The sequence below is a fragment of the Pecten maximus genome, chromosome 3, assembly GCF_902652985.1.
Source record: "Pecten maximus chromosome 3, xPecMax1.1, whole genome shotgun sequence".
NCBI classification, from domain to species: Eukaryota; Metazoa; Mollusca; class Bivalvia; order Pectinida; family Pectinidae; genus Pecten; species Pecten maximus.
This window is the reverse complement of record NC_047017.1, coordinates 4,782,704-4,806,375: the sequence shown is the minus strand read 5'-3', so window position 1 is coordinate 4,806,375 and position 23,672 is coordinate 4,782,704. Positions and strand designations below refer to the sequence as shown.

Genomic DNA, 23,672 nt, shown 5'->3' with positions numbered 1-23,672 from the left:
ACAGAAAAAGTGAAAACAACACTGGCGATGTTATCAACGGAGTATCAAATTTGACAGATTTCTTATTGAAATGTTAACTACATTTAAACATTGGCTGATCTTTAGATAATTAGCACAAGGAAATAAATTCACAATAACGACCATATAGACCGAAGGCCTGGTTGCCGGTAGGTTACGTCGTTTCAATCACCGTAGCATCAGCATACTTCGTGTCAATTTAGCAGAGACTTATTTTGGCAGAAACTTTCCCAATGCACATTTTGAAAGACAGAAACATGTCCACAAATACTCACTTTCTGAATTTAAGTATCAGTCCCCACCTACAAAGTACTGAGTTGTAAGCCTACATAGGGATTACAACTGCTGGTACAGCCCTTTCTATTTATTTTTTGTATTATTGTCTTTGTTGTAATCCAAAGGAAACATTTGAAATTTCATTCAGATATTATATTGTACTCTAGACATTTATCGTGACAGTTTAGGTATTTTCTTTTGAAGTTTACTGCTGGAGAGAAAGCTTGGTAGAAAGTGATATCATTGTGATAATTTGCATTTAATTGACTGACATCTATCTTACAACATAATTTTCATGTGACAAGAAATCGTGACCTAGCTGTTGCATCAAAACGAAAGTAGATTCCTTTGTATCGGAATACCTCTTGACTTTTCATTATCGATGTGGTAAGTTCAGAAAGGTTCCGATGTATTTGTAAACAAAAACGCTTGGCAGCCATGTGACACCTCCAGTAGAGCAGAAACATCTGAAATGGCGACCAGGATGTTTTCAGCAGCTTTTGTTCTCATTTTAGTCAGTGTAACCATCGCTCTTCCTTCTGATTTTAAACTCCCTAAATTGAAAGAAGGTGGTAAACATTGGGCTTTACTTGTTGCTGGATCTAATGGCTGGTACAATTACAGACATCAGGTAGGCCTAACTGGTTTTATTTTCTTTTGTCTACAGGGACTTGTTATAGTCTCAGAAAATTAATTTATGTAAGAAATACCTATATGTAAAGTCTTTATACAAACTGATTTATGTATTTCTGGGTGATCTTCTATTTCGATTCCTGTACAGTCACACCTGCCTTAGTCATTTAGTGACCACCTGTCAGAAATAAGTGACTCCCTCGATATATACACCATACTTTCACTCCCAGTGCTATATATAGACATTTATAATTTACTACAATAGTTTCCTTAACATGGATTTAGAGACAACCTGTCGTATGTGACCTTTTTATTGCCTCCCCTCGACATATACATTAAACAAAAAATCTTTTATTGTGTTTAACATTAGATACTGAAAACTCTTGAGTGCCAAATGTCTAGAATTTATTTAAAAAAACTATTTATACATTTGTATATACATGTAGTATCGGGTGCTTTTGTTTCCTGTAGCTTAGATTTAGTTACTCTTTTAGTTATAAGAACACAAGTTTGTGAATTTTAAATAAGCCTTTTAATAATTGGTTACACAAGACATCCTGTGTAAAACATTCCCCTAGATTAAGTGGAATGCTCTACTGACCCTGACACAAGACTGCCTGTCAAATCAAAGTCTAGTTCCAAGTTTGGTGTTAGGGCCAAAGGAATTACCTCAGGCTAATTAATTGAACATATGATCTAATAAACATCAGATATTTCATAGCTTTTAAATTAAAAAAAACAACAACTAACAAATCGCAAAATATAGTTAATGTGCTTATTATGATATTATTTTTGTCATTTGCAGACTTTTTTCATATAAAGAAATGATTCCTGTTGGAATAATTGTCAACTTTTCATATTCATTTTTCTTTGAAAAATACACCTGTCAAATTTGACAGCTAGGAGTCAGTGTTAGGGTATATGGTGCTGTCCGGCCAGGGTTATATATATCTGTTGTCTATCTATCGATCTCCTATTTTTTTGACTGATTTCTTTGAAACTTGGTATGCATTATAATCATGACATGTTGTGTTTCCTTGTAAGGCATTCGGATTCAAGGATTCAACTATTTTTGCAAAAATTATTGTTCTTTGTAATGTAGCGGATATGGACTGGGTTAATTATTGGCAACCAGGTAGCTCAGTTGGTAGTGTCTGTCTAGAGTTCAAAGGGTCCTTGGTTCAAACCCTGGTCTGGCTGCTATATTTTCTCTTTCTCCTGGTACATGATTGGCAAGCTTGCCTACTCTTGTTTAAAGCATTGGGAGTAAGGGGTTATCCAAACTTGTGGTCTCTGGGGCGAAGACTTGAGAAAAAGAAGGGAGGAATATAGCGGAACTGGACTGGGTTGATCATAGGTGACCAGGTAGTTCAGTTGGTAGAGTGTCTGTTTAGAGTTTGGATGGTCCCAGGTTCGAACCCTGGTCTGGCTGTGCATTTTTAGGTCATCTGACCCGAAGGGTCAGGATGACCTATAGCCATCATGCTTCGTCCGTCGTCGTCCGCCGTGCGCCGTGCGCCGTGCGCCGTCCGCCGTCCGCCGTCCGTAAACTTTTCACATTTCAATCTTCTTCTCAAGTTCCACCAGTGGGATTAAGCTGAAACTTGCCTGAAATGATCCATAGATGGTCCTGACCAAGTGTTGTTATTTTTCGGGTCAGTCCGAAATCCAAGATGGCCGCCATAGCCGCCATTTTGAAAACACATTTTAAACTTCTTCTCAAGTTCCACCAGTGCTGTTGGGCTGAAACTTGCCAGAAATGATCCTGAGATGATCCCGACCAAGTGTTGTTATTTTTCGGGTCAGTCCAAAATCCAAGATGGCCGCCATAGCCGCCATCTTGAAAAACACATTTTAAACTTCTTCTCAAGTTCCACCAGTGCTATTGAGCTGAAACTTGCCTGAAATGATCCTGAGATGATCCCGACCAAGTGTTGTTATTTTTCGGGTCGGTCCGAAATCCAAGATGGCCGCCATAGCCGCCATCTTGAAAAACACATTTTAAACTTCTTCTCAAGTTCCACCAGTGCTATTGAGCTGAAACTTGCCTGAAATGATCCTGAGATGATCCCGACCAAGTGTTGTTATTTTTCGGGTCGGTCCGAAATCCAAGATGGCCGCCATAGCCGCCATCTTGAAAAACACATTTTAAACTTCTTCTCAAGTTCCACTGGTGCTATTGAGATGAAACTTGCCTGAAATGATCCTGATATGATCCCGACCAAGTGTTGTTATTTTTCGGGTCGGTCCAAAATCCAAGATGGCCACCATAGCCGCCATCTTGAACAACACATTTTAAACTTCTTCTCAAGTTCCACCAGTGCTTTTGAGCTGAAACTTGCCTGAAATGATCCTGAGATGATCCCGACCAAGTGTTGTTATTTTTCGGGTCGGTCCAAAATCCAAGATGGCTGCCATAGCCGCCATCTTGAAAAACACATTTTAAACTTCTTTTCAGGTTCCACCAGTGCTATTGAGCTGAAACTGGCCTGAAATGATCCTGATATGATCCCGACCAAGTGTTGTTATTTTTTGGGTCCGTCCGAAATCCAAGATGGCCGCCATAGCCGCCATCTTGAAAAACTTATTTTAAACTTCTTCTCAAGTTCCACCAGGGCTGTTGGGCTGAAACTTGCCAGAAATGATCCTGAGATGATCCCGACCAAGTGTTGTTATTTTTCGGGTCGGTCCAAAATCCAAGATGGCCGCCATAGCCGCCATCTTGAAAAACACATTTTAAACTTCTTCTCAAGTTCCACCAGTGCTATTGAGCTGAAACTTGCCTGAAATGATCCTGAGATGATCCCGACCAAGTGTTGTTATTTTTCGGGTCAGTCCGAAATCCAAGATAGCCGCCATAGCCGCCATCTTGAAAAACACATTTTAAACTTCTTCTCAAGTTCCACTGGTGCTATTGAGATGAAACTTGCCTGAAATGATCCTGATATGATCCCGACCAAGTGTTGTTATTTTTCGGGTCGGTCCAAAATCCAAGATGGCCGCCATAGCCGCCATCTTGAAAAACACATTTTAAACTTCTTCTCAAGTTCCACCAGTGCTATTGAGCTGAAACTGGCCTGAAATGATCCTGGGATGATCACGACCAAGTGTTGTTATTTTTCGGGTCAGTCCGAAATCCAAGATGGCCGCCATAGCCGCCATCTTGAAAAACACATTTTAAACTTCTTCTCAAGTTCCACTGGTGCTATTGAGCTGAAACTTGCCTGAAATGATCCTGATATGATCCCGACCAAGTGTTGTTATTTTTCGGGTCGGTCCAAAATCCAAGATGGCCGCCATAGCCGCCATCTTGAAAAACACATTTTAAACTTCTTCTCAAGTTCCACCAGTGCTATTGAGCTGAAACTGGCCTGAAATGATCCTGGGATGATCACGACCAAGTGTTGTTATTTTTCGGGTCCGTCCGAAATCCAAGATGGCCGCCATAGCCGCCATCTTGAAAAACTTATTTTAAACTTCTTCTCAAGTTCCACCAGGGCTGTTGGGCTGAAACTTGCCAGAAATGATCCTGAGATGATCCCGACCAAGTGTTGTTATTTTTCGGGTCGGTCCGAAATCCAAGATGGCCGCCATAGGCGCCATCTTGAAAAACACATTTTAAACTTCTTCCCAAGTTCCAGCAGTGCTATTGAGCTGAAACTTGCCTGAAATGATCCTGATATGATCCCGACCAAGTGTTGTTATTTTTCGGGTCGGTCCGAAATCCAAGATGGCCCTCATAGCCGCCATTTTGAAAACACATTTTAAACTTCTTCTCAAGTTCCACCAGTGCTGTTGGGCTGAAACTTGCCTGAAATGTTCCTGAGATGATCACGACTAAGTGTTGTTATTTTTTAGATTGGTCTGAAATGCAAGATGGCCGCCATATCCGCCATCTTAAAAAACACATTTTAAACTTCTTCTCCAGTTCCACTGGTGCCATTGAGCTTGAAATTGGTGAGGATGTTAAGGAAGGAGTGCCAACAAAGTGTTGCTATTTTTTCGGCCTTGTAAAAACTTTGGCATGGCAGCAATGGCGGCCATTTTGTAACATGATTGCGCAATCATGGTTTTCCTGAACAACACCTATTTCAAACTTCTCAAATTCCACTGGTGGGATTCAGCTCTAACTTACCAGAAATGATCCTTAGATGGTCCAGACCAAGTGTTATTATTGATTGGGTCGGTCAGATATCCAAGATGGCCACCATGGCCAACAGTGCCACTATATACTTGCTACAGAGAATGCATACTACAATAATATAAGGGTTTTAATTTAGAGTCAGATGACCGTTAAGGCCCCTGGGCCTCTTGTCTCCTCTTACACCAGTACTTGCATCTTATCTAGAGATCTATTAATTTCTGTCAATTTCTTTGAAAAATCAGATATCAATTAAGTTGTGTTTAATCTAATGAATGAAGTCAGGTTCTGTAGCACTTGTATTCTTGAAATTGTAAGAAAATCAAACGTTGACTTTATATTGAAATGTGACGAGGGTTATAGCATGCTGCCTAACCATGCGTAAGGTAATCAACGAAATATCATTTCAATGCAAACATGTATACATAACACTAGGACATACGAGGGATGTATATATTGTTCTGCCTTGTGGCTTTGTCATATACCCATGCTTCATTGCTCTACACTACGCTACACTTATGATAATTGCAGTATATGCACTGTAGTAACGCTACACTTATGATTAGTGTAGTGTAGTGCATTCATCCATGGGTATCTGGCAATGGTCCCATGGTTATACTAGCTTGCATTGTTACATGTGTGTTATATATGACATCATGACTGAATTTGTCTTTTAATTTTTTTGTGATTTAAGGAAATTCTCAAATACTTAATAGAATGAACTTGTACTCTAGACTCCAGGAACATTTTAATATATATATTTCATTCTGACAGCTAGCTTGTCAATGAAGATTTAAACAAAACAACAACGTAAAAATAACTTCTTGGTTAATATATATAAGTTACTTAATGCTCATGGTTTTTCTGTGAAATATTTCCGTGTATTAATAAAAAAAAGAAATTGTCATAATTATGAGCAGGTCTATGCAATAACGTAATACAGTTGTGTATATGACCGAGGGGCCAACACATGTATATATACAGGCGGTAACCTCTTAGCTGCATGTCAGGGGCGGGGCTAAAATATTACAGGATAGTGAAAGAATAATTTTTAGTAATTTTATTGTACAGCATAAAGAAAAATTATTGGTGGGATTATAATTAGGAACTAGCCGGTGTTTCACATATATTAACTAACAGTTATTTCATCAGCTAATTTTATGACATAAGATCAGTTATAAAGTGATAATATAAATTATAAAATTTACAAAAAATAAATTGTGTTTTTACATATGTTGGATATTTTCAACTTAAAATCTTTTTGAACAAGTCACTGGCTTTTGTCAAAATATAGTTGAATGTTAAAAAGATAAACACCATGTGTTTTGATGTACATATTCCACAAAATAAACTAATTAACTAAAGACTACATGTTGATAATTCAGTAAGTTACTTATGTGCCCAGTTTAGAACATTTTGTAATGACTAAGCATCATGTGAGCTCCTAGAGGGCTTGGCTGTATCACAAGACTTCATATCGACAGATCTCACAAGACAGGTCTCGTCTAATGTATGAAGAGCTTGATCAACGACTCCAATTTATTCACATGATGTTATTTTTAGAAATTTATTTAAATTCACCACTTAAACTCACAGGTATTTTGTAATACAATGTATATATCTGATCTGTAAATAATAAAGAATTATTTACATGAATTATTTAAGTATTAACATATACAAATTAAAAAAAAAAATCCACTTTGTAAATGTTCCTGCAGCTATGTAAATATTAAAGCTAACAAATATTTTTACAACCAATCCTAAATAACTCAATAATAGCATTGATAAGATAAAACAAGAAATAGTCATGTCCCTGAAAAGGGAGACAGTATTTGAGTCTGGTACAGCATGGAACGACTGTGCCCACTTCATTACTTATCTATTTATAATCAAACAATCTAAGTTTCCTGTGTCAACACATATGGTCTCGAAATTAACATACTGTCCTTGTCGATTATTATACGTGCCAGAGGTCAAGTCCATAATTTGGTAAAGTAGTACCAGGGCCACACTGTATATATACATAAGGTACTCAAGTTAAGTATTTGAATACATTATGTAAAATCAATATCTTGTCCAATTGGGGGCTGTTAAATAAATGTAATTAAGTTGGAAATCAATGAATCCTTGTGTCTTTATTACAATAAATAGCACACATACAATGTATGTGTATGCATGTTTCTTATTAATTTGAAAGTTTGAAGTTTAATTGTGAAATTTTCTGTGTTACCTTCTATCTAGAATCTACAAAGTGAAGTTCTAATTACGGCCTAAAAATACCTGTGTTTACCACTGACCCTACACTGACCTTTTATTTTTGCGCCAAACCTGAAGTCTGTTTGGTTAATTTTAAAGAAGGACTTTTATTGTCAAAATTCATTTCTATGATATAAAGAATAATCTTGAATTGTAAAAGCATTGAAAAATATAATTTCCAACCTGCCAACCCTATGACGTTACGAGAAACATAGATCTTCTGACATTTTTTGTGTTTTGGGGTATCAAGTGGCATCAGGGACATTTATGTCTAACAGACATTTTCATTTGAAAAAAAAAAACTTCCAATCATGCTCCTTGCTCAATAAAATGATTCATAGTATCCTTGTTCAGCTGAAGAATTAAATTGTACGTAATAATATTACCAATTTCATCTAATGATGTTGAAAGGTCATTCGTTTGAATTAACTGGTTAACCATTCATTCGAGCCTGTCAGGGTATCATGACTGGAGCCTCCTGATAATTAGAAAAAAAAACAACAATTAACACAATTGACCCCAGCCCTATGAACTTGAATTATAGGTGGTCAAGGTCATTCATTTGAATCAAGCTGTAACCCTGTCATCCTATCAATTTAGTTTTCCTATTAATCTAGCATCTATCTGTAGATGTAACAATATTTGGCAAGTTTTATTGATGCTTGCCAATCTTAAAATATGATTACTAGGAGTTTAACTTCTGTATTATTGGCTGTGACATGTGACCTCTATATTACTGGCTGTGATATTTGACCTCTATATTACTGACTATGACATGACCTCTATATTACTGACTATGACATGTGACCTCTATATTACTGGACTGTGACATGTGACCTCTATATTACTGGACTGTGACATGTGACCTCTATATTACTGGACTGTGACATGTGACCTCTATATTACTGGACTGTGACATGTGACCTCTATATTACTGGACTGTGACATGTGACCTCTCTATTACTGGACTGTGACATGTGACCTCTATATTACTGTCTGTGACATATGACCTCTATATTACTGGCCTGTGACATGTGACCTCTATATTACTGGCTGTGACATGTGACCTCTATATTACTGTCTGTGACATATGACCTCTATATTACTGGACTGTGACATGTGACCTCTATATTACTTGCTGTGACATGTGACCTCTATTACTGTCTGTGACATGCGACCTCTATATTACTTGCTGTAACATGTGACCTCTATATTACTTGCTGTGACATGTGACCTCTATATTACTGGCTGTGATATGTGACCTCTATATTACTTGCTGTAACATGTGACCTCTATATTACTTGCTGTGACATGTGACCTCTATATTACTGGCTGTGATATGTGACCGTTTTATTATTGATTGTGACATATGACCTCTATACAGACCTTTATTTTTAGGCTGACATCTGCCATGCATACCAAATCATACGCAGCCATGGAATTCCTCCGGAGCAGATCATTGTGATGATGTATGATGACATAGCCAACAACGAAGAGTAAGTAGGAGTCACAAAATAATGGGAAAAATATATTGTTATAGTCTACAACAAATAGTAATTAGGGGTTACATCACATGATGTCATAGTTACAACAAATAGTAATTAGGGGTTACAACACACAATATCATAGTTACCACAAATAGTAATTAGGGGTTACAACACACAATGTCATAGTTACAACAAATAGTAATAAGGAGTTACAACACATGATGTCATAGTTACAATAAATAGTAATTAGGAGTAATACAACAGATGATGTCATAGTTACAACAAATAGTAATTAGGAGTTACAAAATATGATTTCATAGTCACAACAAATAGTAATTAGGAATTACAACATATGATGTGATAGTCTACAACAAATAGTAATTAGGAGTTACAACATATGACGTCATAGCCTACAACAAATAGTAATTAGGAGTTACAACACATGTCATAGTCTACAAGAAATACTAATTAGGAGTTACAACATATGACGTCATAGGAGTTACAACAAATACTAATTAGGAGATACAACATATGACGTCATAGCCTACAACAAATAGTAATTAGGAGTTATAACAGATGATGTCACAGCCTACAAAAAATAGTAATTAGGAGTTACAACAGATGATGTCATAGTTACAACAAATAGTAATTAGGAGTTACAACACATGACATCATAGTCGACAACAAATAGTAATTTACAGTAACAACATAAATATGTCACAACCTACAACAAATAGTAATTAGGAGTTACAACACACAATGTCATAGTTACAACAAATAGTAATTAGGGGTTACAACATATGATGTCATAGTTACAACAAATAGTAATTAGGAGTTACAACACATGACGTCATAGTCGACAACAAATAGTAATTTACAGTAACAACATAAATATGTCACAACCTACAACAAATAGTAATTAGGAGTTACAACATATGATGTCAGCCTCAACAAATAGTAATTAGGAGTTACATTATATGATGTCATAGTTACAACAGATAGTAATAGGAGTTGCATCACATGATGTCATAGTTACAACAAATAGTAATTTACAGTTACAACATATGACGTCATAGCCTACAACAAATATTAATTAGGAGTTACATCACATGATGTCATAGTCTACAACAAATAGTAATTAGGGGTTACAACAGATGATGTCATAGTTACAACAAATAGTAATTAGGAGTTACAACACGTGATGTCATAGTCTACAACAAATAGTAATTAGGAGTTACAAAATATGATGTCATAGTTACAACAAATAGTAATTAGGAGTTACAACACATGACGTCATATTTACAACAAATAGTAATTAGGAGTTACACCATATGATGTCATAGTCTACAACAAATAGTAATTAGGAGTTACAATATATGATGTCATAGTCTACAACAAATAGTAATTAGGAGTTACAACATATGACGTCATAGTTACAACAAATAGTAATTAGGAGTTACATCACATGATGTCATAGTCTACAACAAATAGTAATTAGGAGTTAAAACATATGACGTCATAGTTACAACAAATAGTAATTAGGAGTTACATCACATGATGTCATAGTCTACAACAAATAGTAATTTAGTTACAACATTGATGTCATTGTGTACAGCAAATAGTAATTAGGAGTTACACCATATGATGTCATAGTCTACAACAAATAGTAATTAGGAGTTAAAACATATGACGTCATAGTTACAACAAACAGTAATTAGGAGTTACAACACATGACATCATAGCCTACAACAAATAGTAATTAGGAGTTACATTATATGATGTCATAGTCTACAATAAATAGTAATAAGGAGTTACAACATATGATGTCATAGTCTACAACAAATAGTAATTAGGAGTTACAACATATGACGTCATAGTTACAACAAATAGTAATTAGGAGTTACAACATATGACATTATAGCCTACAACAAATATTAATTATGAGTTACAACATGACGTCATAGCCTACAACAAATAGTAATTAGGAGTTACAACATATGACGTCATAGTCTACAACAAATATTAATTAGGAGTTACAACATATGACATAGTCTACAACAATAGTAATTAGGAGTTACATCACATGACATCATAACCTACAACAAATAGTAATTAGGAGTTACAACACATGTCATAGTTACAACAAATAGTAATTAGGAGTTACATCACATGACATCATAACCTACAACAAATAGTAATTAGGAGTTACAACATAATTATGATGTCATAGTCTACAACCAATAGTAATTAGGAGTTACAACATAAATACAACATTCTGTTGTGTTACTACTAACTTGTGTAGATATAGGTATATACTGTATAGAGCTGATGTTATCAGTAATATGACACATATTTACATGGTTAGAGATGGATGGTTCCTTTAATATTAAGCCAGCAATTCTGTTATATATAGGGCCCCTGAAATCTCAAAAAAGGTTATTTCAGGTTGGAACTATAGGTCTGATTAGACTTTTTAAAAAGCAAACCCTACTTATCTCATGATTTTCTGCCTTTGCTGATTCTTATTGTCTTTTTTTTTTTTTTTTAATTTTAAAATATTTTTTTTGGCAATTTAAAATTAATTATTAAAGCCAAGAATTCCCTTGCTTTATCTCTGAATTACAATTCAGTTTCCTTGCCAATATATCCTTATTTCTTCTGACTCATTATAGAAGAAACATTAATTTCTTTAGCCTTTGAAGAACAACAATTTGCATGTGTTTATTTCCTGTTTATTTGAACTTCTTTAAATCTGCTGTAGCTGCAGGTACTTTTGAATTTGACCTAACTAGTACACCATTTCGAGATTACAATGTACAACCTATCTCCTTTTAGAGACTTAATTACTCTTATCTACAGTCTGTTTGATCACTGATACCGTAATTAGCACCTAGTTAAGTGTATAATTACATTTGTAACTAGATAGCAGTCGATTTGATAACACGCTCTAACTTATGGCGATAATATATAGTTATATACATATTTTACTTAAAGAGTGACTGGATATTTCAATTCATGTACAGTACCAATATTCCATTCTCTGGAGGAAAAAAAAGGTTGCTCCTTAATCATATTTTTTTTTAAATGTTGTAATGCATGCACAGTTCTCTTGTAAATGTAATTAGAATTAGATACAATTTTTGTGAAGCAAATTTTATATACCGTAGTTTATAGGGGGGGGGGGGGGGGGGCATACATTGGCAATGAAAACATGAAAACGAAATTAATTGGTCGATTAAGTTTAAAATTGCAAGTGTTTATTAGTATATTTAATTTATTCCTTTGGTAGGAATCCCAACCAAGGGGAGATAATCAACCAGCCTGATGGTGAGAATGTCTACAAGGGCGTGGCCATAGACTACAGAGGAAAGGTTTGTAGAAAACTGGAGTGAAATTATATGTCATACATTAACAATTACAATTTGTCCTGGAGGTCATCTGTATATAACAAAAACCTGTCTTTAAAGGTCACCTCTATATTAAAAAAAACTTTCTATAAAGGTCACATGTATGTAAAAAAAACCCCATATCTATAGAGGTCACATGTTTGTGACAAAACCTGTCTACAAAGACCACCTGTATATAACAAAACCTGTCTATAGAGGTCATGTGTGTGTGACAAAACCTGTCTACAAAGACCACATGTATATAACAAACCTGTCTATAGAGGTCACATGTGTGTGACAAAACCTGTCTACAAAGACCACCTGTATATAACAAAACCTGTCTATAAAGGTCACATGTATGTAAAAACAAACCTATCTATAGAGGTCACATGTGTGTGATAAAACCTGTCTACAAAGACCACCTGTATATAACACAAACCTGTCTATAGAGGTCACGTGTGTGACAAAACCTGTCTACAAAGACCACCTGTATATAACATAAACCTGCCTATAAAGACCACTTCCAATCAGATATTTAAGTCGTTACAGATTCTAATAATAAAAGAAATAATGAAGATTTATCCAAACAAACAAAATATGATATTTGATTTGAAAGAAGTCTTAAATCTTTAAATTCAATTAAGCTCGGACTTATTTTGCAGTACATAAAACCAAGAATTTCTTTGAAAATAATTAAGATGTTCTATATAACAATGTACTTATCAAAGGATATAGACATTGATATTGTTTTTATTCTGTAATAATTAAGCTCAGGGAGTCAGTTCATTAACACTGACTGGGAGAAGGGGTTGGCTTACTTCTGGACAAAGAAATAATAATGTCATTTACTAGCCCGTGAATTCCACTGCAATAGATATATATATAGTGTTTGGCTTATCATTAAGCATGGATTACAGTGAAATTCAATATGACAGTAATATATCTATGATAATTATGTACATGCAATGAAAAATTTTAATATCTGTTGTCTGAACTCTTTTATTTGAAGGATGTCAATCCAACTACGTTTCTAGACGTACTTCAAGGAAATGAAGAAAATGTAAAAGGGATCGGCACTGGTAGGGTTATAAAAAGGTGAGAACGTGCTGCTATGTAATCTAATTAAAATCATATCCGACATTGCATTTATTTATCATACATTTATTGTAACATGACCCAGGTAAATTATTTAACTATCTACTGTTCAGCTAGAACTTCTCTTTAGCTTTACCAGTGGAGCAAAAGATTAATAAGTAAAGCAGAAGTCCTGTGTTTGAGACCTAGAGATCAGGCTTTGCAATAAATCTAAATTATTGTGCTCTCTGTCATGATAATTACAGTGGACCCGCGATAATCCGGACGCCGATAGTCCGGAAAACTCACAGTCCGGACGGAAATGCACGGGAACGGATTTCCGTAACGTACTGTACTCTGTACTCACCAGTCTGGAAGTTCGGATTCCGATTCCGGAAGCCCATTTTGGGAACGGAACGTACTTTTCATTAGTAAATTTCCCTCAATAATCCGGACGATTTTTTCACCACGAGGAGAAAAAAATGTCGGGGCAAGTCACCCATGTCGACAGCTGTACAGACTATCGCTTGACACTGTGCGTAGTCATAGCGACCGCTGCCAGGTCATAGCCTGGGTGTTTACCTGTGTTACAATGTGTAGCTTTTGTTTTTATAACAGTACATTGCTTTTCCTGTACGACCTAAATGTTACAGAATTTATGCACAAACATACAGATACGTGATACGATAATTAATCAATCTCAAATACATGTAATAAATTTATGATCGGTAATTAACATCATTAACACTTACTTGTATTGGGTAAACACGGATATCGGCTTTGTAACACCGTTACGTGAAACGACGACTCATTGAAAGATGCATGTTATTAATTACATACACATTTACGTATTAAGCAGTGATCACAAGAACTGGGTTGATTACACACAAATTAGTCAATAGTCGTCTGATACTTAACTAAGCGTCACATTGTTAAGTGAACACGGGTTAAATAGATAGCTTGGGGTTTCTGGTACGTAAAAATCATTAAAAAAAACATGGACTGACGGTAAGTTGTAAAATCCGGGTATTTTATTTAAGGTATTTAACGTTTGTAATTTCTACTTGTTTGTGAACCTCCGGGACGTGACACGTGTGTTGTTTGTAGGTCAAATATGCCTGCTATAAATAAAACAACTTTCACTTTACATGTTCTTTTAAAAACATAGTTTATTTTTTACTTTCTACAAATCATATCAGAAACATAAGTATATTTATTGTTAAAAAGACTGACAATTAGACGTGTTTATGAAACGTCCCGGATTGTATATAATCAAGGGAGATAACTCTTACACAACAATTTTTTTGACCTGGTACACGAAATTCGGCAGTCCGGAAAACTCGTAATCCGGACGGTTTCGACTGGGAACGAAGGTGTTCGGATTATCGAGGGTCCACTGTACATAGAAATCTGAAGAAGCAGTATTGGAAGTGCTGTTACGGTGACCTTGGATGACCTTGGATCAAATGTTTTATTATCAACACTGAAATATTTGATTCTTAGATTCAGACACAGGGACTTGGCACAAATATACAACCCACTGTAATAATATAATAATTTTTATGTATTATATATTATGAATGGTACTGGGTGGGAAATCGTACCATGTCTCTGTGGTTTCTGACAGTAATCTCTTCTAGGGTTCCTTCAACAAATTACGTAAGGGACTGCGATAGAAAATATGTAGAAAGTGAATTAAAAACCTTTTTGCAATAAGTGCAGCTATAAAATGCTCCTGAGAGTTTCAGTTGAATAAAAAAGAAAACAAATTCTACCACATTATTTTCATTAGTACTTAATTGGACAATGGTGATTCTCTAGTGTTCAGATTAAGATGATATTCTTAATAAAGTTTTATGATACCTACATTTGCTTGTTTTAGAACATCGTCGTGAGATACGTTTACCACGTAGGAATTATATGATAGCTGCTTTAATGATAGATATACGTATAAAGTTTATCTGTTTACCCCTGGGGTTAGAACTTGTGGTCAATACCTTCAGGTCAGCCTCGGTGCTAACTCAAACCTATACCCCTCTGGTTATTATCAATCTGTATACTTTATAGTGATGGAGTACTTGTTTTTCCAACTCTTACCCTCAGATTTTCTCAATAAAAATGAAATGTCATTGGAAGTTCAAAAATAATTAAAAGTGAATCTCTGAACATTGTAGTTAGTAATTATAAGTTAGTAAACTTACCAAGAACAATTTTTTTGGAAGTGCAGAAGAAAGGAACAAGATATTAACATACATATAGTACTTAGTATTTCGGCAATAAGCCCATGTCTAGAGATAAGTCCAGCCAAATTTATGTAAAATACCCACAGATGTTCAATAATTAATCAACAAATTTGTACTGTAAACATGGCTATTTTCGCTGGTGGTTAATTTCACGATTTTGATATGTAAACTTTACGTGTAGGGGTAATTTTCGAGATAGATCCACCTTCATTTGTAGCTCGAGATTATGCAAATTGTTATCAAATATGATACGAGTTGGTGAAATTTTCGCGATCAAAAGGACTCCGTGTAATTAGCGTAAATTTCCCCCTCGCATAAATTTTCAGTATTTTATCTTCCCTTTTAGACAGATGTTACATGTTTGGGCGCTGGGCTTATCACATGTTAAATGCTCAGACACATGAGGTACACACTTTACTCACACGTATGATTATATTAACCCACACAAATGTCATACACACATGCATTGTACATAATGACAAAACCTGTTTCGTCTATTAGCACTGTTCACTAATTACCGAGAATATTTTCATTTATTTTACAGTCAATCTAATGATAATTTATTTGTCAACTTTGTGGATCATGGAGCTCCTGGCCTCATCGCCTTCCCAACAAAGTTTGTAAGTATTTTCAAATCGTCGTTACATGTTTGTCAAAATTTGATGGGAGTATTATGGTATGTCCAGTCTCAATCTGACCAGTGTACTTTTATTTGTCAGAAATCTTCTCTTCAGTTTTCAACTAATAGCACTGTAATATGGTTATAAGTCTTTGTAATCTTGATGTACATGTAGTTCCTGTTCTTTAGCGACATTTTGATTTAACAATTTTAATGTTTCATCATTTTATTGGGATTGGGGGTTGGGGGTTGGGGGCATATAATGATTAAGTGCTGCCAGTGTGCATTCCACTTTATTTTTACAAAGTAGAGGGAGTTCTAAGGCAAGGGTTAAAATCAATGTTGCTATTGCAGAATCTCTTAACCAAATATGTCACGATTAGCCAATTATATAATGAATTAGCATCCTTCCTTATTACTGATTGAGATGGCGGTGAATGAAAACTTGAGTATAATTCATAAGATACATTGGGGACATATAGCTTTATCCAAAAGACTTTCAAAGTACTCGTCCATTTTTTTTTTTCATTTTTGAATCAATTAAAACTGAATAGAATTTACAATGCTTGATCAAGATTTGATGTAAATGATTTTGTCTATCAAACTTCAGCATTAACTTTATAATAAACTAGATTCCTAGAAACTAGGCGTGCCTTACTGTTCATTTAGTACTCTACTATTTTGAGGGACCGCGGTGGCCGAGTGGTTAAGGTGTCCCGACACTTTATCACTAGTCCTCCACCTCTGGGTTGCAAGTTTGAAACCTACGTGTGGCAGTTGCCAGGTACTGACCGTAGGCCGGTGGTTTTTCTCTGGGTACTCCGGCTTTCCTGCACCTTCAAACCTGGCACGTCCTTAAATAACCCTGGCTGTTAATAGGACGTTAAACAAAAAACAAACCAAACTCTACTATTTGGCCTCATTTCAGCTTCATGCCGTGGATTTGAATATCGCCCTGGACCATATGCATGATAACAACCAGTATCATCAGGTCAGTTTGTTTTGTAGCATTGGCATCCATTAGGGAAAACAGGTTAAAGAACTAAAAAATAAACAATAATTCTGAATTGTAAGTAAGTTTTTTCTATTTTTTTTTTTTTTTTTTTTACATTTCTATTTTTTTTTTATTTTTAATTTTTTTTTCGTTGAGTGGGTAGGAGGTTTGGAGTGAGTGTTGCCTATTCGAAATAGGACCATATTGTTTGGTCAAGTAGGCTATTAAATTGTAAATGTTACCAGGACCAATCTACATGTGTTTAAAAGGGAGGACGAGACGTATTGGAATGCAAGCAATTCCAGGAATTTATCACTATTTCTGTGTTTTTGACAGTTGCTGTTTTATCTGGAGACGTGCGAGTCCGGATCAATGTTCAGTTCCCTGCTACGAAAAGACTACAACAGTGAGTACTTAACAATAGAGATATAGTATACATATATATAATAGCACAAAATCAATATGATGTCACTGTTTATTATTCCCCGCAATGGGCTCTGTCCGTCCGGCTGTGCATCTGTCCGTGTGTCCGTCCAAAATTATTTTCCGGGCTATAACTCCATAATCGTTCAACGCAGCTTACCTTGAAACTTTCTGTATATATCCGACTAGTGCCCTAGTTGTGCCTTTTGCTATTGCGGACCTTCCATTTTCGGTATTTTTTGTGTCACCATGGAAACTTAGTCAAAAATACCAAATTACTGTTTCCTTTTGTTTCTGGGCTATAACTCCATAACCGTTCAACGCAGCTCCTTGAAACTTTCTGTATATATCAGACTAGTGCCCTAGTTGTGCCTTTTGCTATTGCGGACCTTCCATTTTCGGTATTTTTTCTGTCACCATGGAAACTTCGTCAAAAATACCAAATTACTGTTTCCTTTTGTTTCCGGGCTATAACTCCATAACCGTTCAACGCAGCTCCTTGAAACTTTCTGTATATATCAGACTAATGCCCTAGTTGTGCCTTTTGCTATTACGGACCTTCCAATTTCGTTATTTTTTCTGTCACCATGGAGACTTAATCAAAAATACAAAATTACTTTTTCCTTAATAACTCTTACTTTGAGCTTGATATATACATGTATTTCGGTTTTCATACCAACTGCGGGGCGCGGGGGATAAAGCCAAGCTTTGCGGCTCCTTGTTTTCTTTTCATAATGGGGCAGAAAAAAGAAACAACAGCCCTGGGGAGTAAAACTTATAATTTGATTATAAACTTATTCACATCTTTTGGAATTCTTACATGCTTTTTGTGTCCCGACACTTTAACACTAGCCCTCCACCACTGGGTTGCGAGTTCGAAACCTACATGGGGCAGTTGTCAGGTACTGACCGTAAGCCGGTAGTTTTTCTCCGGGTACTCCGGCTTTCCTCCACCTCCAAAACCTGGCACGTCCTTAAATGACACTGGCTGTTAATAGGACGTTAAACAAAAACAAACCAAACCAAACATGCTTTTTAAAATTTTGCAAGGTTTTGAAACTTTTCATTTGTATTATTAAATATGACATGTTCTTGTGTCTCCCTGAGAATGCCATTAAATTCCATCAATTTTTTTTTACCGAAGTAATGCCCCTTGATGTGTTACACTAAGTGAAACAGTCCTCGTAGTAATGGTTTATCTTCTTTGAGACTGCTCATATTTGGGAGTATTGTAGGCATTTTCTGACAAACTTCTGCGGTCATGGGGTCAAAGGTCACAGCTACTTTACTCACTGAGTGTTCCTGACCTTTTAGTGTTATAATTAGCCACTAACAGACCTTGTTCATTAATGCCTTTAATTTAAGACATCAAGTGTTTCTAGAATGGTTACAGCTGTAATATAAATATGGAAACATGATGGCGACTTTTTAATTATTTGGCAGAATTAAGATATTATCCGATTAAGCAGAAAATTAGCATGTAAGGGTTTTGAGGGATGGCAAATACAATAGTTCTATTTTCCAAAACAAAATTTCATTATTCAGACAGCTCAATATTTCACTGGATTTCCAGGGTGTTCATTAAATAGAAAATAGGAAAGTATTGACATTTTCTTTTTAATGACAGTTTTGGCCATGACAGCAGCCAATTCGACACAGTCATCATATGCCTGCTATTTTGATAAGAAGCTGGGGACATTTTTAGGAGATTTATTCAGTGTCAATTGGATGCAGAATTCAGACCAGGTGAGTCTTCTGAAATCTCCATAAAGGATATGGATATTTCAATTTCTTGAATATTGTTTGGAATAATCATTTGCCTGCTCGAAATTACTGTTAAAATTAGGTGGTAAAATTATTTTGTCTTGCAACTAATAATGCCAATGGGTAATGTTATCAAAATTACTGTAACAAATTCTGATGTTTATAAGAAAATTTTTCTTGTCAAATCTTAGGAAGAGTGAAATTTTAGAGAATCAGTGTTCTTGTAAAATTTCCACTTAATATTTTGTAATACTTCAGTATTATAACGAGATTAACAGTTCATAGAGTGAAGGTTCCCTATTACACATTTTGGAAGGATTTTGGGAAAAAAACTGAAAAACTGCATAAATTTCATTGCCATACAAATGAAACCAATGATGAAATTAAAAATCATAAAAATAAGCAAAAAAAAAAGTTATTAAAAGGAATTAAAAAAAATATTTAAAAGAGGTGGAACTCTCTAGACATTTTACTTACATGATCGATACTGTGCCTTTCATGATTGAGAAGGGAAGTAACTCCCCTTTTTTTAATGAAATATATGTAGACATGTATAGATATAAAATTTGCTTTAAAGAGATGTACAAAAAAAAAGTATTTTAAGAAAAGATGGTCTAGTAATAATACAATTTAGTGGATCAACATTCCTTGTTTTTAATACAGATGAAAAAATGTCACTGCCATAATTGATACTACATGTAATGAAAAAAACAACCAAAAAAACCTAGAAAAAACCCCCAAAAAACCCCAAAGTGCAAAGTTATTAAAAAAAGAAATATAAATAAAATTTAGTGATAATTGATGTCATTTCATAGAATACTTTGGATTTAGATCCATATATTGAAATAAATACAGTTTTCAATTATTTGATCAAAATTCTCATTTTTTTTTTTTTTTTTTTTTTTACATATAGTCAAACAGTTGTCAGGACTTTGTTAAGTCTTGGCTTGAAATAGCAAGAGATTTATGCAAAACTTTTATCAGGAATGATTTTTTAAGGGAAAAAAAAAAATCTTCTTAAAGAATTGATATATGTTTTCATTGTTTTGATTAAAGTAAATGCTTGTTTTTCAGGGTAATTTGAACTCCGAAACCATTGACGAACAGTTCCATATTGTTCGAAAGGAGACCAACCGAAGTCATGTTATGGAGTTTGGCGATTTGGTAGGTTATCACTTTTTCATCAAAGGGCAAAAAAAATTATGACATTCATTTCATACCTATTGTATAAGCAGAAGGAATTATTTGAGACAAACTCTAGTACCTGTAAGCTTGATATTAAGAGGCGAAGCTAGTCGCTGTAAGTCAGCTATTGAAATATAAGTATCAATGTTACTGGTGACACTTGAGCTTGTCGGATTAATTTCTTCTGTGTATATGTTCTATTTCATCAATCACCCTGCATATCTTTAATTGGGTGTCCATGCTCAAGCACAACCCCCCAGTGAACAACTTAGCCACGTTGTAACCGACATTGACTCTATTTTCCAGAAATAGCTATTCTAATACAGGCTGGTATGTACAAACCATTTCATATATAGTTAAGACATCTAGTTCTCCAGAAGTGTTAGACACATTTTGACCATGTCTAGGCCTTAGAGGCTATAGACTTCGGCAAAATTTTGATAAAATTTTGACCCCCCCACCCCCCTGGATCCGCAAGTGAATCTTGTCGGCTTAAAATCTGAGGATGACTGTAATGCACTTCCAATTCATCTTAGCCTATACACTGCAAAAATTACATATTACGGGATTATGATAAACTATTGTGTGTATATTAGCAATTCAAAGGCTTAACAACATATGCTTATTTGATGCTATGCCATAGTAGAAAAATTGCGTTTTTGGCGAGTGGAAATATTGAGAATTATAAAGATTTTTTTTTTTAAATTCTCTCAATATATTTCATAAATATAATCTGTTTTATTTGGTATTTTTCAGACTATGAACCAGCTGATGTTGTCCACTTTTCTGGGATCTGAACAGGACAATCATATGGTACTAGATGCCCCAAACCCAAATGTGAGTTTCTGTACTTGTTTCTACAGACATATCGGTAGGCTAAAGGATTTAGTGTTTTATTTTCAAATAAATCTCTGTAGCTTCTTTCAAATCAAAACCAGTCTTGATGAAACAATAGTTGAGTCAACTTTATTTGGTTAGGTCAGAAATTTAATCAAAATTAAGTATTTAATTTCACTGGTAAAAATGAACCCTATACAACATTTATATATGTACTGTATAGTGATTATATATGATACAATCTGTTGATAGAATTATCATATTTTACCAGTAATTTTGACTTTAAAATCAAAGGATTTCGAATTCTTTAACTAAAGAGTAGGCAAACTTAAGCTGGAAAACTGAAATCTAAAAAAGATGGATGGATAAATGCTACAAGAGATTTTCGGATAAATACTTGATGACTTCATTCAAGCTGTGTAGCGGGTTAAGTTACAAGAGTTTTGGAGATACAGATTTGGTATTATTTTGTTCAAGTTATGTAAGAGGTTAAATTACAAGTCTAAGAGCTTAAGGGATATAGATTTTGTTTTTGTAACCAGTTGTGTAAATAACAAGAGTTTTCCAGATATAGATTTGATGTTTTCATTGTAGCTCGACGCTGTGCCATCAGAGGATGTAGATATTACGATTGAAAGAAATCTTTACAACTTGGCAAAAGAAGAAAACAACCAGGAAGAAATGAAAGAGAGATCGGCTAAAATAGCTGCTATCATGATGGTAGGTTTGTAGCTTTCAATATAAATTTTGTACAAATGTCAAAATGAAGAAAGTTTTCATGAAATTTGAAGTACAATCCATTCAATCAGTTTTATAGGAACCTTTGCCCCAGAAATTTAACTTTCAAGTAGGTAATTGAACATGATTAACATTTGACAAAACCTTGTCTCAATGTTGATTATGAATGAGGTCTAATGTTATTGCACTCAACCCGTCTCATTCAGGGGACAAAACTTTGGATATATCTGTAATTTGGACTAATGATTATTGAAATGAAATATTTCATTGGGCTAGGATTAAGCCAAATTTATTTGTAACTTCAGCCTGCGAAGTCTCTTTTGCAAAGTTAAGGAACAACTGACATCCTGATCAAATTGTTTTTTCTCTTGTGTTTCTCATGAAGCCAATTAAGACCGTTCTGTACTGCTGTGTTTGCATTCTATGGTAACACATTTTACATTTGGACTTGCCATGTTTGATTTTCAGTGAAATCTGGCCACTGTTTCATTGATATTCATTTACTTAAGGGATTTCTTCAGCTTAAATTTTTCCATAGGAAAGCACTTCAGAATCTAAAGAAAGTTCCTTTAAAAAGAGAATTTTCCTTAAATCCAAAAGTGCTTTCAAGTTGGAAAGTATAAAGTAGGGAATGAATGTTCATGAAACCCAGGCTAGAGCAGCTAGCTGCTGAAAGGAAACCTTGCCCCAAAATGAAACCGACTGTTGCCGGAGCGATAAACTTGGCAAATTAACAAACAAACAAACAATAAATATCGGTCAACTAGGGTCATCCCCCACTACAGTAACAACAGTAAATAACAATAAATATTGAATTTGTTACAGAAACGAGAGAAGACTGACAACACTATAAAACAGATAGTGTCCCTTGTTGCTGGTGATCGCAACTTTAAAGAACAGAACAATATGTTGATGGGTGAGAATGACCTCTTCAAACACGATTGTTATCGCCCTATGGTGGAATATCTGAAAGACAGTTGTGTCGACCTGGATCTGCCCTCAGTAAGTATCATTTATAGATCAGCATTCTATAATTACTAGGTGTAATTAATCATTTATAATTACAGTGAGTTTATTAGTCCACTAACGGTGAAACCATGGGGACAACAGATTTCCTCTCTCTCTGTCATGGACAATTTGTATTTATGTACATGTACATGTCTTTTCTCAGGTGTATTTCAGGGTTAAATAATTTACAATGTACATTTTTTTTTGTATTTGTTAGACAAGCTCCGATTAACTATAATGACAGTCCACATAGCTATACAATCTTGTAGTCTTGTTTCTAATGAATTTGTTTTTCTACAATCTTGTATTCTTGTTTCTGATAAATTTGTTTTTCATGTATCCAATATATATATACTTAGTACATCATTTTAAAAAGTCTTTCCTTTTTTTGTAGAATCGATATTCCCTGAAGCATCTCCGGATTATAGTTAACCTGTGTGAGCGTCCCTACTCAAACGACGCCATAATGGATGCTATTGATAAAGTCTGTCAGCCTGATATAATGCTTGTATGATAGCCCTTTGTTACACAAGTGTCAAACAATATCAAGACATCCCACCACTTCAGATGACTTTATCAAATCCATCCAA

At 35.0% G+C, this 23,672-nt stretch overlaps 1 protein-coding gene across 1 annotated transcript; it reads left to right on the top strand.

Moving 5' to 3' along the window:
- Positions 1–711: 711 nt before the first annotated feature.
- On the top strand, positions 712–23,672 carry LOC117323002 (legumain-like; the record flags this gene model as incomplete). The annotated part of the gene is given in 13 exon segments (XM_033877981.1): positions 712–925; positions 8,723–8,820; positions 12,101–12,182; positions 13,207–13,292; positions 16,059–16,134; positions 17,062–17,124; positions 17,464–17,533; positions 19,178–19,296; positions 20,389–20,478; positions 21,256–21,336; positions 21,931–22,056; positions 22,900–23,076; positions 23,477–23,672. Coding segments are annotated over 13 exon segments (1,347 nt in total). The 5' UTR covers positions 712–766.